Source organism: Colossoma macropomum, unplaced genomic scaffold, assembly GCF_904425465.1.
Source record: "Colossoma macropomum unplaced genomic scaffold, Colossoma_macropomum, whole genome shotgun sequence".
Classification (NCBI taxonomy): Eukaryota; Metazoa; Chordata; class Actinopteri; order Characiformes; family Serrasalmidae; genus Colossoma; species Colossoma macropomum.
In genome coordinates this window covers 8,180,808-8,199,190 of record NW_023494786.1, presented here as the reverse complement: position 1 = coordinate 8,199,190, position 18,383 = coordinate 8,180,808, and the positions used below count along the sequence as shown (strand labels likewise).

Below are 18,383 nucleotides of genomic sequence, written 5' to 3'. Positions count from 1 at the left end.
AGGGTACTCTAAAAAGGGAGCAACTTCAATGTGCACTTGTTAGGGGAAGTGCCAAGGGGAAGTGAAGATGCTTAAGCTGGGACGGCGCCTTCTCCCACCATCACAAACAACATGGCAGCGTCCTTCAGTGTGTATTTGTGAACTTGTGTGAGTTTTCTGCAACTTAACTCACCGTAAACAGTTTACTAAACTCTTCGGTGTGATGAGAGACCTCTAACAGCGCTGCTTTATCCTGTTAACGCGTTGGAAATCCCTCACATTAGCCGCCGAAATGTCAGGTGAGTTGAGTGTTCAGAGTTGGTACACATTGTGCTGTTAGCTCGTGTGCTAACAGATCTAGCAGTAAGGTAGTTAGATCCGTCACACTGCTCCAAACAGCAGACCGCTACGCTGCTGTGTTAAAGCTGAGGAGATGTTTATATCGCAGTGTCGCGTGTCTTCAGTAAAGGCTGTTAAGTATTAAAGTGTATTAACTACAGTAGTAAAGAAGTAGGAGCTCGTACCGGCGCTGGCTGACGTCTCTAACTTCGTCGGTCACCAGTAGCTACAGCTCAGGTTCCTGTTGTGTAGAAACCCTGTGAGGCATTTCCATTACTAACGTAACTTTCAGGCTTCACTGATGTTGTTTTAGTGAAGTGCTCAGCTGACTGAAAACGCATTTTTAAAGAGATAAATGAACGACTAAAAACGTTTAGTAAGTTAGCTATTAATTTAGCAGTAACGTCAGTATCAACGTACACCTCACACTGATCACCCTGAGCTCTAGGCGCTAAATCTCCCTTTACTCAGCGTCCGAAATTTGAAGATTCAAAATTAAACGCTTCTTTAATGTGTTATTTGATTATTGTTCATTTTGTCTGCCTTCTGTTGTTTATTTTATTTATTCTTTATTTTTTATTGCAGCAAATTTCAGTAAACAAAATATGATGAATCACTGTTCTTTACATATGAATTATTAATGTATGATGTTACATTCTTAAAAAAGATGGTTCTTCAAGGGTTCTTTACTGAAGACAAACAAATACATCATGCTTAAATGGTTGTTTGCATGGTGAAATGGTTCTTCAGATTGATGGAGACTGTGTTGTGTATGGTTCTATGTAGAACCTTTTTGAAAATGGTTCGATGTAGCACCAAAAAGGGTTCATCTATATATCTATATAACTAGAAGAACCCTTTTTGGTGCTATCTAGAACCATATAGAACACATTCTCCATCGATCTGAAGAACACTTCACCATGCAAAGAACCATTTAAGCATGACATGTAGGTAGTATCTACATTTAAAACCCCTCACCCGACTAAGTTAGTGAATGTTTAACTCATCTGTTCAATGTTGGTTTGTTTGTCTCATATTTACTAAAGATGGCAATAATTCTGGATGGTTCTCTTTCAGGTGCTGACCTAAAAAGTGTCTGTTTGTACTAAATATTGAACTCAATTCTTCATTCATGAGTGAAAAGTCTCTAAATAATTTAAGGAGTATTTACCAGACGTATTTACCTGATACCCAGTGATGTAACATGTTTACATTTCGTTTGGTTCTTGGGAACACTTTGAGAAATAAGAAAATCCACTGTAGTGAGAGCCAGCTAATCAATCAATGTACGCTATGATTACCTGTGTACCTTATTGTGCGAATATTATGTTGCAGGGACATTGGATAGCGCTTGGACTTACACCGAAGCCTGGCTTTTAGCTGCATGGCAGAACCGGCTGTATGTGTACACTGCTGCAGCAGTTCTTGTTGGATTATGGTTTACAGTGAACATGGCATTGAAAAAGGTATAAATGTCCTTTATATAATATTCATATGTTCTATATCACAGTGTCATTGTGTCATTATTGTCATCAGCTTTGACACTATTAACAGGTTTGCCCCTTTATCAGCATGTGTTGGTGCAAGAAGCCGGACAGAGCCTTATTCATTTTCAAGAAGAAAAGATTTACTTGATGGCGCTTGGCTTCAAAATGTTTTCACATAATCCAAACGGAAAGGGATTTTTGTAATTCTGTTAATCTCCAAACAGGCACAGTACAGCATTGTGTCTAATAAGACAATATTTAAGATAAATTTGTCAAATGAAGTTTCGTCCCATGACTGATCACTCCCTGATCCTCTTGACTGATTGTGTTCATTTATAACTTGGGCCACGTGTGACAATGATGAAAAAGAGAGCAGCACCTGAAGTGTTTTGGCCGGTAGGGGGGCCCTCAGGTGGTTGTCTCTTAGTCCACTTTAAGCTTAGTTTAATCTAACCCTAGATTTTCTTTCTCACAATGGTAGATAATTTTTTACGGGGATACATCACCATGGTAACTCATGCTGTGTGCCCGACCTGATTCAGGCCAGGTCAGGTTCAGGATTTTAGATCATAAACAGCTTTTGGACCAATCAAGCCGAGCTGTCTGATGAGGGTCAACCCCTCTGGTCCTTTTCATATCTTTTTTTTTTTTTCCCCTTTGTGATATTTGTGGAATGAGTTATGTGGAGAACTGATTGCTTTTCAGCGCAGGAAACACATCATACTACATAGATATCCAGAATATTGATAAGTCAGTATACAGTACTGTGCAGAAGGCACCTAAGCACATTAGCTAAAACCATTTATCCTGGCCATACATGTGTTCTGTGCTTGAATGACTGTGAATAAACATTGGTGCGGTTAAAAAATTTCTTGTTTTTAAAAAGTCGTTGAGATTTTGTGAGCTAGTTAGAGGTTTTGATCCAGATTTCTCCTCAGTGCCCCGAGACATCTCATGGATTTAAAAATTAGATCACATACACTCTTATTTTAACTTTATGAAGTGATATTGGATATGTCCAGATAACACTGGGCCGCCATGAGGAGAGATTTGAAAATGGTTAAACAAGCACATTGATATAAAATTAAGTAAAATCACTACTTTCAATATATTTAAAAAAAATACTTAAAAACACTATGAATACAATGATTTGTATTCAACATTTCCCAGACTGCACTGCACTAAGTCCAAACAGGACTAATTCTACGTTCTTTGTAATCAAAATATGCAGTTGGGAAGGTGTTTTTTTTTAAGCACTGACAATGTCCATGATATGCTCAGAAAAGCATATTGTGACACACTGTGAGGTAATTTATCATATATGATCTATTTATTAATTATTGTCATATTACCCAGCCCTAATATAATTACTCCAATAAGCACTGATATGGTGACTGAATTGCTTTTTATGGCCATAAATACTTTACTTTGTGCGTATTCAGTAAGTAAGCTGCTTGACTTCTCGTGTTTCACGTGATGGGATGTTCGTCATAAACGTCACTCAGGCACACAAAGATTAATCATAGTTTGAGCTCTATCATAGTTAGATATAGGGTTAGGGTTATTGGAGGAAGAAACGAATATTGTAGTGTGAGTTATGCACGGTTGGATTAGTTAGGTTTTGTGAAGCTGAAACTTCAGAAACCCTTACTAAGTTAAATGTGTGTGGGGTCCAGATCTTTGGCCTGACTGGGAACTTAGATCATTAATTAAGTGCAAGTATGGTAAAGCCTGATACTATCAGCTACGTTTCCACATTTTAGCATAATACAGATATGTTGCCTCTATGTAGCATGTTGTAACCCTGACAAATGTGACAGATATGTGTACAAATTTGAGCCTTTTTTTACACAGAAGAAGCTGGACGGCCCAGAAAGCAACAGACTTGACAAATCTAAGGAAAAGAAAGAACAGCTGCCTGAAAAAGAGAAAGTTGTCCATGTTGTAGGTGTGAGGATCTTCTATGGCTCACAGACTGGAACTGCAAAGGTTTGTATTAATGGTAATGATTACAACCACAACTTCGCCAACGGATCAGTATAAAGTAATATAAAGCATTCTGAGTGAAGCTGTCAGACGTGCTACCATAGGCTGACAGCAGGTGGCTGGAGACTGCAGTTCATTGTACTGCTTCATTGTGATATTAAGGATGCAGCTATGTAGCCTTTCCTTCTTATATTTGCAATAAGTGGATCTCTGGTGTGCAGTATATGATAGTCTTACATTATTGCAGTGGTATTACTTTAGGCATCAAACTCTAGTCCTATGGAAGCACAAAGCACAGTTGAATAGTTTCACCTGCTTTGGTTCAAGTGCACAGCAAGTTACCAAACCCTTCATGAGTTTAATCAGAAGTGTTAGTGCCACTATGCATTTAGCCCTCTGGAACATCTTTAAGAGACCTCTGTCTTAAGCACACATCTGAAGTTTCACTGAAGAAACTATTAAAAAGAACTATTAATTATAAGTGATGAAGATGAAATTCACAGCAGTGAGAAGTTAGGATGGGTATCTAGAGAAGTGGCTCTGGTGCCCTGGTAGTTTCTGTTCCTGATGGGAAGATGATGATGATGATGATGATGATAATAATAATACTTATATTTTAGTTACAAAATCTACAGGTGCTTTACGTGGGTAGGTAAGCAAAACATCAGAAAGCTAAAACATTACAGTTTATACAGTACGGTGCAAAAGTCATCCTTAATGTATTTCATTTCTAGTCAAAATGGTCTTTAGGTTACATTTTTTTTATTTTTTCGCATCTGAGGAAAAAAGCAGTGAACATATATTTCAAAGAAAATTACACAGAAGCCTCAACAACTAAATATAATATACTTTTTTCAGTAGTTAGTGCTTTAGTACAGCTTCCATTCTTTTCAGGAGACTTGCTTTTAGTTTTGCAAAGAAATCTGTAGGGATGTTTTTCCACACCTCCAAAGTTCAGTCTTAGAAGTTGGTTGCGTGTTCTGCTGCACCTACTGCTCATTTAAGACAAATTCACAGCAGCGACAGGTGTAACAGACTTGAATAATTCTTCTCAGGGGTTTGCCAGAGAGCTTGCTGAAGATGTCCGTGCTGCTGGCTTCCAGTCTGAGGTGACTGACATGAAAGATTATGATCCAGATGACAGACTGTCAGATGAGGTGAGTCTTCATGTTTCTTTTTAAGATTCTCTACTTTCACTCTGTCTACTTTGTATGAATGTGAGCTAGTAGTCATAGTGACCTTTTTCTTTTTTTTTAAGATTCTTTTATGAATTTAACATTTCACTAACTTTGGTTGTCTTAGAGCTTCTACTGATCTGACGACAGTCTGTAAGGGCACAGCACTTCTGTGTTAAAGACTGTTTTAAGTGTGCTGCTTCCTTTTTGATTCAGTATTCATGCCTGAAGAATGCAAAATCACTTGAGTCTGGTACCTCTCTGGTATTCCACACTGGAAAAAGGGGCACACAAACTCTCCAATAGAAAGTCCATTTGTTGTCTCAGAGTAGTTTGCGCCACAACGAATGCTGGTTTTAATCTTTGCCTAAAGCCAGAGTTACAATACCTGGTTATAGCAATGATTCACATTAGCCTGAGTGATGTTAGCGTGTACTAATGTTTATCTGCAGATTTTGGGGAAGTTTTGCTTTCTGATCTAGTTTCTGGCCAGTCACCTACTAATATAATTGACAGTAAGAGAGCTAAACTAGTAGTGTGTAACAACTCTAATCCGGATATGTAAATTTTAAAGCAGTTGTACCTCCATGTTTCTTTTGCAGTTGACATTTTGTTATGAGAGAGCCATTATGATACTTTCTTTTAAAGCCATCCTGTGTAATATTTGGAGACACCTTGTCTGATTGGATAAGTCTGATGTTTGCGAGCACATTGAAACTTTATTCAAAGAGATCTCAAAACTTGGTGAAGGACACGTCTTCTGAGGATGTAAGCGTATTATCTAAAACTTAGTTCCAAAAAAGTTGAGACAGTAGATAAAATGCAAATAGAACAGAAAGCAGCATCTTTCACAGGTATTTAATTGAAAACAGCACAGAAGAGATTTATATTTTACCTTAGCAATTTTATTGATTTTGATTGATTGAAAATATATAATCTAATTCCAAATTTGATACCTTCAACAGAACAGCTTTAAAAAAGAAACCTATGTTGGTTTTAGCTTAAGCCAGAAATGTAACAGACTGATCAGGAAGTGCTGACATTAATAACATGCATGCTGAATGTAAATGAGATGGCTAATCAGCAGTCTAGATTTTGGAGCAGGCATGCTTGTTGGCTCGCGGATGCTGGTAAAATGTCTTGGCTGTTGAAATTTGATATTTAGTGACAGTTTTCGATTGATTTTTTTTCCTTTTTGATACAAGAACATAAGGAATCTGGTCAGTACCAGTAAGTTTTTTGATTGAATTTTCAGTTGATCCAAAATTAAAATTTTGATACCAGCCCTACATGTGATGTTTGTGTGTTTTTAGGTTGGTTCATCTACAAGTTGGTGTTGGTGGTCCTACATTTTGTTTTTGTTTTTTTTGTCTTTGAAAAACGTTCTCTTATGTTACTTTGTATAATGACCTAAGAATCTTCATTAATTTTTGGAATCAAATTTTTATTCTAGTATTAATGGACATTGTGTCTCTGATTTCTCCTAGATTTTTTTCCCCCCAGGTTGGGTGGTAGACCCTTGGTGACCTAGACAGCACACTGAGTATGAAAAAAGTAGCACTGCAGCTTTTACTGTGAGCTTTGAAGGTGGTCAGACTAATAACACGCTAAAACTATACAAACATTAAGTAAAGCATGAGATCACAATGTGTCTGTGTAGTAGGAGCTTGTGAAACAGAGCTACTCTTTATATCTTAAAAAATCTCTGTTGGAGCTATAAATTGTTTGAGTGAAATGTGGGGACTATTTCAAAGTGTCCACATATATAGTGTGTAATAAATACTGCAGTATGCCTTATTATTAAATATCACATCTAGTCTGCTAGATGAAGTTTTGTAAAAGTTGAGAAGTACATCAAAAATCTATGGAGTGCAGCATTGAGCTGTATTCCTATTGGCCTGGTGTTCAAGAGCTTTTAGATAAGATTTTGAAAGATACCGTTTGTGCTTGTGAATCATTATTCTACTCATGACTTTTTTATATTTCTCTCCGGCCTGAGTAATCAATCATTTTCAAACTCATTCCTGGTGTAAAATGCTACTTACTGTCAGCTGGGAAATAGCTTGCTAGTACAGCAGCAAATGTGGAAATTAGCATTTATTCTACAGGATTTGCTGTGGATTCATGATGGGAATCTTTGAAGGATGGCCATGGGCTTCTAATACTTAACGCGTAGCGTATTGATTCTTAGCGCTTACAGTCATTCAAAGTACTCTGAGCAGAATGCAAAAGCTTTGCCTGGACTTACGTCTGTCAGCCTACTGGCTATTAAATCAAGTTCAGCTAGTTGCTCCCTCTGTTCCACATTTCTCCTGATGTTTTACTAAATGGTGAATTAGAGTTTGTCTCTGCAGTCCAAGAAAAACCAACTGAAATATATTAAATATACACAAAATATACACAGAATATAGAGACAATATACATTTTAAAGTGACTAAGTGACTCAGTGTTGTTATTAAAAAGTGACTTGGTACTTTTAAACCAAAGTATTTGTAATGATCCATAATGAATTTACTTCCAATATCTTTTTTAATAAAACAAATGGAAGTGATGTGGTAAGTGAACTAGAAGGCTCTCATTCACTGCTTTTGTTTAGAGCACATGAGACGCTGCTGCTACGGTGAAATAAGATCCAGTGGTGATGGATGTCCACGCAGCACGTTACAGCTATTCTACCCATTTTCTTCAGTGATTTTATAACTTCAGTTTTGGTCTCGTTGTAGAGACGGGGGGGATCGCTGTGTCAGTAAAGTATCTTTGAGACGGGTCGTGTGCAACATAGCGCGAAAGCCCTGTTTCGCAACGACTGAGAACCGGCGTGCAAACTGCAGGTCACATAGCAGCGATGCGTTATTCACATTTGTAAGCAGCGCAGTTGGTTTCCTGGTACCTGATTTTTGTTGAAAGGTCAAAATGGCTCTTCTTATCATTTGTGTTGTGACTCCTGATCTAACCTGGCTTTAACGCAGAGGGAGCCGGTCGGAGTTCTCGTTCTTCCAGCAGTGTTTTTGTTATGTGCCGCCACAGACTGTCCGGGTGCTGCACTTCTGCACTTCCACACTTCCAAGTTCCGCCTTTTGTGTTCTGTCAACATTACATTATAAATTAAATATTTAGAAAATAGATTTTTGACATTTGTCAATCGATTCAGAATCGTCCACGTCCGCATCGCGATGCATCTAAGAATCAATTTTTTCCCGCACCCCTAGTAAATACCGAGTTAGCTGAGAGGATATTGTTATAGTTACCAAATCAGGTGCCATGTCAGACTCTGTGTTTCTTGTCTCTCCAGTGCACTAGCAAAATGATCTGTGTGTTCCTCGTGGCCACGTACACTGACGGAAAGCCTACAGAGAACGCGGAGTGGTTCTGTAAATGGCTAGAAGAAGCTTCCACTGACTTCCGATATGGCAAAACTTACCTAAAAGGAATGAGATATGCAGTCTTTGGGCTGGGGAACTCTGAGTATGTCGGCCATTACAACACGGTAAGAGCTGTCCCTCTATTCAACCAAGTATATGCTTGTATCTATGTTAAAGGGGAATCCCACCAATTTTTACAATCATTTGTTGAGATGGAAATGATAAAGGTTTATACTCCACCAATTAGCTCTTTGAAAACTGTATCATCGCCCATATCATCACACTGCCACAAACCACAATGAATTTTTATGTACTCTCAATTACACTTGCTTATGTGGTTTCTGGCACTATACGACCAACATTGGCTGATTAACTGCTTTTGGGTTAACGAGAAAACTGTATAACTTTTTGCGATACTGTTCCTTTAACACTGTGACCCTGCATCTCTTCTGTGAAAAGCTGTATTCAGACAAATTTAATTGAATTGCTGTTGTCTTCGGGCAGGTGGGCAAAAACGTGGACAAGTGGCTGTGGGCACTCAGTGCTTCGCGGGTCATGGGCAGAGGGGAGGGCGACTGCAACGTGGTGAATAGCCGCAACGGCAGTGTGCAGGCTGACTTCCAGGCTTGGAAGACCAAGTTCATGAGCCGCTTGCAGGCCTTGGCCCGGGGAGAAAAGAAGGCGTGCAGCGGAAAGTGCAAGAAAGGCTCCTGCAAGAATAAGAAGAAGCACCAGCAGGAAACAGAGGAAGGCCACCCGTCTCTGGAGAAGCACAGCTCAGAGGCAAGCCGGGCCTGTCTCAGGCATCTCTTTTAACATGCGTAGTCATGGTAACAGCACTGTCATTGCACGGCTTGAGTATTGCCTTGTTTCCCTGCTGTCCATGGCTCTCTCGAGTAAATTGTTTGGAACACTAGGGGTGACATTTCAGTGCTTGAGCCAGTTTTAAGGCACTCACTGCACTCATGTTTCTACCATGCCTTTTAATTCTGCTGTATCTTTTAATTAAGACAAATCGAAAGACATTTTGTCGTGTCAGGTCTGCTGTTTATTCTTTTTCTCCCTCGTATGCTTGCTTTCTTATGTAATAGAATAACGCACCTAGAGGTAACACCCATTATTAATGGATGATGATAGATGATCTAGAACAGTCACCCTGGGTTTCTTTCAGACCACAGCGCTGCAGATTTTAGCGTTCTGCGTCATTAAACACACCTGATTCAACTTGTCAGCTAATTAGCCTGGCCTTCAGTTTGACACCCCTGATCCAGACTGATATGGAGATGGTTTATAGTGCTAGAGTGTTTCGCAAACCCTTTCTACAAGATTGTTAGTGACCCAGCAAGCACGCTAAAAAACACAAAGCATAGAGCATTTAGCAATATGTGTATACTATCATAGTTTATGGTTCATTATTGGTAAAATAATCAAAAAGAAAAAGGTTGAGAAATACTACATGGGGTCGTAATTGAAACCGACGAAGTAGAGAAAGGAATTCAGAGGTCACTAGTGACTCAAAATATGTGTCTAATAATACTACCACTGCATTTAATACTATTAATTATTGTTCTTGTAACTGATAAATTATATTTGTGTAATGATGTGCAACTCAATTGGTATTATAATGGATTCATTTAATTAGTGCCAAATAGAACTGATTTTATCTGGGAGTGTGGCTTACAACAAATCACATAACTAAGGACGTTTTTCCACAGCACATTCAAAAACGAGAACTGACACAAACAGAAACCAATGAACCTGAGGTTTTACTTCTAGTTAATTTTCACCCTCCTCGAGAGACGGCTGGTGATGGTGACTGTATGAAAAAGGAACTGCTAAATGTTATGTTAGCATTAGCTACGTAACTAGCCAACATCAACTTAGCAAGCTCTTTACATAGTGACTGATCTAAAAATAGCAATCATCACATCAACATACCATGCTAGTTAATATTTTGATGCTCTTTTTGGTCATATTTGTTGTGCTTGGTGACTTTATCCTCACCTGTAAGAGTAAAGAATGAGTGTAATCGTCTATTGGCTAACGGTCAAAGAACTTCCAACTGACGGCAGACACAGCTCAAGCTCAAATCCACTACTACTCCTACTCAGCACTGCCCTCTAAACATGTCAGTGCACCTGTTGGATATTTCTTTGTTTTAATAAGTAGTATATGTTTTATGTAATATTTTATGCTTTTGAACAATTATTTATTTATACTGTTTGCCTCAATTTAATCCATGAAAAAAGCATTCACTTTCAATTTGTTCCAATGTGAACAAATATAAAATCACTGTGGAAAATAATTGAGAGAGCCCTACTTGCTTAACAATTCCTGCTTCTCTTCATTACGCATTTTTTCCCCTCAAAGTACCAAAACCTTTGGCACCAGAAAACTGGAACTGTGCTTTTTCTGTTGGCTGTTGGCCCAGTACCGGTTCCAATATGATTTTTGGTGCCTGCTCAAGACTGATGACCTAATGGTTCTCAAGGATGATCTCCTCTCTTTTTAGTAACGCTTGCAGCAGAGACTAAAGGCAATTTTGTGAATTCTTTACTCTTCCAGATGAAGACAAAATCACTAAGCACAATAACATGACCAGTAAGCACAAGAATGTAAGCTCGAAAGGTGTGTTGTGTAGATTTTTTAAGATTTATTGCTTTGTAAAGAGTGCACTAACATAAGCTAGTTAGGGAAGTAATGCTAATGCTATTACTATTATGCTAGCGACCTAAGAAGAAGTATTTTTGTTCATATTTTCTCAGTCATCATAGAAAAATATTTGTTTGTTTAAAAGCTTTGTTTGATTCTACACATGATTCTATTTTTTAGATATCTTGAGCAGGTACCAGTAGGCCTGGGCGATAGGCCGATGTGATCAGATATCGTCGATGATGGACCAGTAACCCGATCTCTGTTCCATGTGTAAAACGATAATCACCATTTTGGTAAAAGAACTGAGAGAGAATTAGAGAGGACTAATTTACAGTGAAATGGCTTGAAAAATATGTTGGCAAACTGGGGTTGACATTTGTAAAAGAATAGAATCGAAAATAAATGTCGACATGCTTTGGAACTTCAGCTCACCCCAAAGTGACTCGCTATGAGCTAAAGTGACTGAAAGTTGAGCAGCTAAGTTAACTCTAACCTGAAGAAAGAGTTCCTCTGATCCTCATTTACAGTGTGCAGTATTTTCTGTACAGATTAAGTGTCCCGGTGGTTAGCTGAGTTATGAAAACGCCACTGTAAACTCCTTGGTTTTAGCGTGGAAAGGTCATGAGCACAGCTTTGGAATATTGAGTTACTCAGTATCATATTATTTAATATGTGAGTTTTATCAAAGATTTTCATTAAAGCAGTAAATATTAAAAAAAAACATAAAGACTAAAACAATATATATACTCTCATATATTTGTAAATGTATTTGTTGTCATTACATGTAAAATCGGCAGGGGCGGGGGTGATATTACTGATAATTGTGATTTTTAGTAAATATCTTGCATATTTTTTAGGTATCGCCCAGGCCTCGGTACCAAAAACCATAAAACAAAGATCTTTGGTACTGGACTGATAGCCAGTGGAAAAAGCACAGTTCTGCTTTTCTGGTGCCAAAGGTTCCGGTACTTTGTGCTATGGAAAAACGAACTCAAGTGTTATCAATAAAGGAGGAGCTGTCAGGTAAATGTGGGTGTTGCGTTTTGGTGTTGCAGGAGTTGTTTGAGTCCAGCAGTGATTCAGAGTCTGCAGCTGAGGAGGAGAAGGAACATGGCTCTGTCATTGACATGGAGGATCTTGGGAACGTCATGAACCACATTAAAAAAGCCAAGGTAAGATGTTCTGTTTGGTTTTCAGCACCAGTATCAGGCAGAGCATTACATCCAATGCAGTCTGAAGCCTTTCTCGATAAGGAACAGCCACTCCTCATGTAAGTGACACTTGGTGGTAGTAAAAAGAAAAAAGGCAGAGTGCTATGATGACAAGTCCCAGTTGTCATGCATTCTGCAAGTTCTGGATCTGGGACAAATTCGCTGTCTGGAATTGTGGAGAGCCAAATACTGGTTCCTGCCTCCCTGATGCCATGTTGCGGTGTATTTATATCTCTGTGAGATGTGTTGGTGTACTTAACACACTAGCATGTTTCTGAATAATTATAGTTTTGACAGTTTCTTCAAATGTGTTGGACATATTATGGATTGCAGTTATTAGCCTGGATTGTATGTTAGAAAAAGTTTAGTGTGCTAGTCTGCTATGAATCTAGACTTTCACAAACAGCCGTGATGGTTTGAGAATTGAATTCAGGTGTTTGTAATTAGGAGGTCCTTTGCTATTGTAATTCCAGCTATTTTTGTCAGAGAACTGAACTACAGAATTGTCGTTCAAAAAGAAAGAAAGAGTGGGAGAAGTTCTGAGATAAATACTCACACTGAACCGTTACACTTGCAGTTGTTGTTTCTCTCTCTCTCTCTTCTCTCTTCTCTCTGCTCTCTGAAGACATGGGGAAAAGATACAAGGATGGCGAAATCAACACTAAACGTGTTTACCATATTAGATGTCTTTCTCTCTGTTGTCACCTTCTTAACCTGGTACTGGGCATAAATGGCCAATATAATGGCAAAAAATTAAATTTTCTCCCTTTTTTTAGTAAAAGTTTTTGCTGTGGAATGGAAATGTTAAAATTTCAAATTGTACCTTTCACTTCACAGCCTACATGATCGTATATGGCAGCAAAATTTGCAAATGTATTGTTTTTGTTATCTCACAAAACCAACTCATTCACACATACATTAGTTTAGCACATCCATTCTTATTGGCGTTAATATGAGTGTGTTAGCTTTTTTAGGCACAATAAAGGGAAGCCAATCAAAACAGAGCTCAGGTTCATATGTCGAGGCACAGTAACAAAATCAGCCTGTTCAATTCTATCAGGGATAAAGAGAGGTTGGAAAAATGGTTGTATGAAAATAAATGTAACTGTTTTTGGTACAAATGGATTTGCTTGGATTGTTTTCGGGGGGGTTCCGAACAATACCGAACTCTTACAGCAAATTAAGTGAGAAAATATGTCGTTCCATGATTTCCTCTGCTTTCCATGTAGGTTGAGAAACTGTAGAAAAAATGATCACAATGTAGTATGCACTTGTGTATCCTTGTTCTGAAAACCTCCTTAGACAGTTAAATTGTTAATTGCAATTCTTTACATGGCAGTTAATCATCAGCTAAAATTTCATGATCGTAGCTGGTCTGGTGGCGGCCCTTTTTTACCCCAGTCATTTTAATTGAGTTGACTTGGTAGCTTGTCCTCTGCTGAAAATGGCCTTTTGGCCCATCCAGTCCTCAGCATTAGTGACTCTAGAGGGAGAGAGGGATGGCCAGAGAGAGTGAGCGTCTCCATTGAAGGAGACTGAGTGGCAGATGGTTTGCTACAGTAGACAGCAGCTCCAGCAGGCGCTGGGAGGATTTACGTAACTGTGAACTGTGATCACTGACGCCCACTCTGCAGGCCTGTGTGGAGGAGTGATTCATGAGAGAGAGCAGAGAGAGATCTCCCTCTACACGCACACATACACTGACAGACAGAACTTCAAGTATCTCTTTTTCTATTCAGAATGAAGGTTTGATCTACAGCACAGGGGCACAATGGACAAACTGCATAAAGTGATGGTGAGAGAGAGAAAGAGAGAGAGGTCCACATCCACTGATCAAAAACAACCTTGTAATTTGTGTCAGCAGTGTAAAGACAGGGTTAGTGGAAAAGTTGTTAGGAGAAACAATAACTTTTAGTATAACATTTCAATTTGCGATATTGAAATACTGAAAGTTCTCTCACCTTAGTCCAGTTCCTGCATGTCTTTTAGAGGATTTCGGTATTGAGCTATTGAACAACTTATTGATCTGGAGCTGGTGCTGCTGTAATTGTTTGTGTCGTGGCTCATTTCAACTAAACAATTTGCACAATGTGCAATAACACTCAAGGCAGTAACAATGTTGTCATTGATTGTAATAAAACTGAAAACCTCACCAAAACGCTTTCTTTGGAAGATTTACAATAAAATATTTTCTTTATAGATGTAATCCTGTCCCTTTCTCTTAAATTAATTTGTTAGGTTGGTGTTACTTGCATCCACATGTAAGCATGTTTCTTGCTTGCATTATGATTTTTTATTTTTTTTCCCCCCTCTGACCCCACTTAACACATCCCCTGGCCAAAAATCATAGGGCTTTTACATGTGAGTGTTAATAAAGGTACTTATTGCATTGCATTACACCTTAATAGAATTTAGGTCTTTCATTGTCAGTTGTAGTCTTGCACAGTGCATTAAATGTTCAGTGCCCCCCCCCAACTACAACCTCGTAAACAATGCAATATTCAAACTTTTGATACATTGTTTAAAGAAGCTAAAGCTGTGTTGACATTGTATTCTTCCTATAGGCAGTGTATGCCTAGTTTGACTCAGACTGGCAGGCTATTTTAACATTTAGAGAATTTGGTATTGATAGAGAATTTGAAATCTAGAAATGTTGGTTAATTAAGCTGTAAGAATATAAATCTTCTGTGTTCCATCTTATAAACATCCTGTCGTGTTCAAATGTGTTTGTTTATTTTTAAATCATTTTAATATAAGGCTCTGTGATATTACACTCAGTAGCGGTATAAAGTAAAAATTCCGCTAACAACCCTAGTTGACTGTGTTTATAATCTAGCAGTCTACTAATTATTTTGACAACAAATCAAGTAATGCATTTGAGTCTGCATAGTTTTTCTGTGTTTTCTTTTTAAATATCTTAATATCTCATAAAAAAGCTTTACGTGGCAAAAATATGATATGACATAATAATGTCCATCTTATGGTAAAGACATCAAGCTTTACCTCGGGTGCAGATATAGACTGTAGGCTATTAGCCTCGTTGGATTAGTTATTACTCAGTTATTAGGATCCTGCAGTCAAAAAGTATGACACAGTTTGGCACTCGGCAGAACTAGGATGAAGGAGCTTGAGAAGACACAAACAGTGATCAGAGTTATCCAGGAGATGGTATTTTCAGTGATTCTTCATTGATGTGAAAGCTGGACAATAAAAAGTGGGACAGAAAAAAAATATTGATGCTTTTGAAGTTTGGTGCTGGTGAGGATTTTTGAGATTATCATGGAAAGCAAAAACAAAAACAAAATAAAAACAAACAAATGGCCAAATCCAGCCTCACCTCTCACTCAAAGCCCAGATAACCCAACTCTTATTTAGGACATATTGAGAGAATACTGGAAAGACATTTGCGCTTGAAACCGAAGACAGGATATTCTGGACAAACACTATTTGTATAGACACCAGGAGTGACTTTATGGCATTTAAAGCTACACTGTGTAAAATGTGGGGATTTGGAGACCTCTCTGGTAGAAATGTGTAATTGCACGGAACGTGCTAAACATTTAGTAACGTGGGTTGTGCTTCGGACGCCATCCCTGAGCGGATAAATCTAATGATTGCGAGTGTGTTGAAAGAGAATTAAAAGAGAACGAAGTCAAAACATGGAGAAGGAGGATGCAAGTGAACTATTCACTGTTTTCATCATGTCTTCATCAATATAACGTTGATTCTGTGTTGGAGACACCTAGAGTCTAGCTGGACCTTTTTGAGCCTGTGTGTGTGATGTTAATACGTAAAGATGTATGACGTGGCCTGAAAAACGTCCACGAAATCTGACCTGACACCTCTGACTTTTGGATTACTATTTCAGGCTTTACAGGGCGACTCGCAGCTGCGTGCACACACTCTGTGTTTTTTGTTTGTTTGTTTTCTCTCCTGACTCAGTAATGCTACTTCTTTCAGTTTTAACAAAAAAAATCTTAGTGCAGCTTTAATAATAATCAAGTTTCTTACTTCAAGAGACAGCAGTGGGAGAGTTTAAAATATGCATTACTTTCATGCAGACTGCCAGCTAATCACTACAGGTTGAAGTAAATTTTTTAACAACTTTTTTTTCTCCCCATGACAGCAGCAGTACAATTTTAACTGCAGGTGTCACCCAGCAGTCTCTGTCTTATGTGTGCTTAGCTCTGCTTTGAGTTATGTAAGAGGTGTACACAAGGCCTGCCTGTTTATTGCCTTTCAGAACAAGGATTTATCTTTTTACTTGAATATGTTGACAGTGATAGGAATAATGCTATTCAAGTCTCCATTGACAATGATCAGTCTCATGTTTCTCATAGTGGATGTGTCACTATGTTGTTTTTCAGACCGATTTTATATTGTTTTTTGTTTCCACAGAGGACATGAAGGGAGCAATGAACAAAATAAAATAAAAAATTTAGTCCCAGGAAATGTAATTCCTAGTCACTAAGGAATTTCCGTAGGTCTCCAGTTTTATCATGTGCAGGAAGACACTGTCTAGTGTCCAGTTTACAGTCTGCAAAACTTTACTGATTATAACTTTAGTCATAAGTGTTTACCAGCCTTTGTTGTTAAGCTGCAATAGCTGTTCATCAAGATGTGATTTATTCATTTATTTTGATAGTTATTCCCAGTCCAGACACCATCTGTTGTTAATGTGGGTGATTTCTGAGTCTGAAGAATTCTTAAACAGTTCTTACACTAGTTGTTGATTGCTGGAATTGTTACATAACCAGAGGAGCTCTGGAGTTAGCTAAGGCATGACACTTCATTGGAGAAATCTAATTAATTTATAGGTATTCTTGCTGAAAGTTAGTTATTTATGAAATGTATTTTAAGTGTGGTGTTTCATATGCTGGTCTAGAATTACTCATTGTTGGCTGCAGAGGGCATCAGATATACAGTTTTTTGGCTGTACTTGTTGCGAAACCTGCTTCTGCTGTGTTGATTTGATCTCTGCTGTCTTTATTTTTCAGCTGTTGAGATCAACATCTGTTAAACCAAGCTTCACAAACTAGATAGTGAATACATCTTATTATCTGCATTTTCATGGCTGCTATTTTCAATAGGGCACAAATGTAATGATCCACAAATTGAATTTACATGTCAGAACATTATGATTAATCTTCCCATTTTTGTACCAAGATGGTTTTTTGATTGTGTTCATCTGCTGTGAAAATGATGTGGCACATGTAGGTAGCCAGATACTGTTGGATGAAAAAGCTTTCAGAAGGATTTTTAAAACGATTTTTTAAATCTATATGAAGATATTGCATCTTCTGTTAAGTAGATCTTATTCAGAGTACATGACAGAAATGAACATTTTTCTCTGAAAATTCCAACAACAATAAGTGGATACAATGGCATACAAAAGTTTATGTGCCTCTGGTCAATTACACGTTTTGTTGATTTCCTAGGTGAAAATATATGAAGACATCTTCTATAGAGAACACTTGCAAATTTTAACACACAACTGTTTATTTGCTAAATTTAACATGTTGTGGAAAAAAAAAATCCAAGATGTTAATGTTGGCAAGTACATATACATACAAAGGATGCATTAACTTGTTTTCACAAACATGCAGTTTGACCTGGGGGGATATTCAAATGTTTGCTTATGTCTGTGTGTAGGAAGCTTAGCTGTTTTAAAATTTTCCCTTTATATAGAAAGGAAATGGAAAGGAAAGATAAACCGCAATGTTTGAAGATGCAAAGTGTTCTTGTGTAGTTTGTAATTGTGTTTGTACATTGTTAAATTATACATAGGATAGTCGATCCGTTTTGACCTCTGATTGCCACAGTAATCTTTTTGAATGCATGAAAGTGTCTCCACTCTATCCAATATCCATTTGTTTGACTTGGCAAAGTCAGGGTGCTTACCTCAGTTTACTTTTTCCTTTTTGAGTTCTTACGTACACAGTCAAGGGGAAGCTGATATTACATCTGACCTCACACATTTGATAAATATTGGCCATTCTTTTGTCCTGGTTATATTAAGACAAGTCTGGATTTGAGCTATTATTTGTAATGCTGCGCGAGAGGCAGAGAGGACTAATAGCGTTTTCATGGCCTTGTCCCCTGGTTATGCTTTTCGGTTGGCTTCACTTCTGCCTCCTACTGCTGTAGTGAGGTCAATAAGATCACAGTCCACTGCTGGCTCCTCTCCAC

At 38.1% G+C, this 18,383-nt stretch overlaps 1 protein-coding gene across 2 annotated transcripts in view; it reads left to right on the top strand.

Moving 5' to 3' along the window:
• The first annotated feature begins 77 nt into the window (after positions 1 to 77).
• The window catches only part of tyw1 (tRNA-yW synthesizing protein 1 homolog (S. cerevisiae)), a 96,868-nt gene continuing 78,562 nt past the window's right edge, over positions 78 to 18,383 (top strand). The window contains exons 1-7 of one of the 2 annotated variants that reach the window (XM_036559614.1): positions 78 to 278; positions 1,654 to 1,784; positions 3,663 to 3,794; positions 4,847 to 4,948; positions 8,259 to 8,453; positions 8,833 to 9,111; positions 12,039 to 12,155. In XM_036559614.1, the coding sequence (XP_036415507.1) occupies positions 272 to 278; positions 1,654 to 1,784; positions 3,663 to 3,794; positions 4,847 to 4,948; positions 8,259 to 8,453; positions 8,833 to 9,111; positions 12,039 to 12,155 (963 nt within the window). In that variant the 5' untranslated portion in view covers positions 78 to 271. Of the gene's footprint in view, positions 279 to 1,653; positions 1,785 to 3,659; positions 3,795 to 4,846; positions 4,949 to 8,258; positions 8,454 to 8,832; positions 9,112 to 12,038; positions 12,156 to 18,383 lie in introns of both variants that reach the window. The other variant, XM_036559605.1, reaches the window with a different exon arrangement.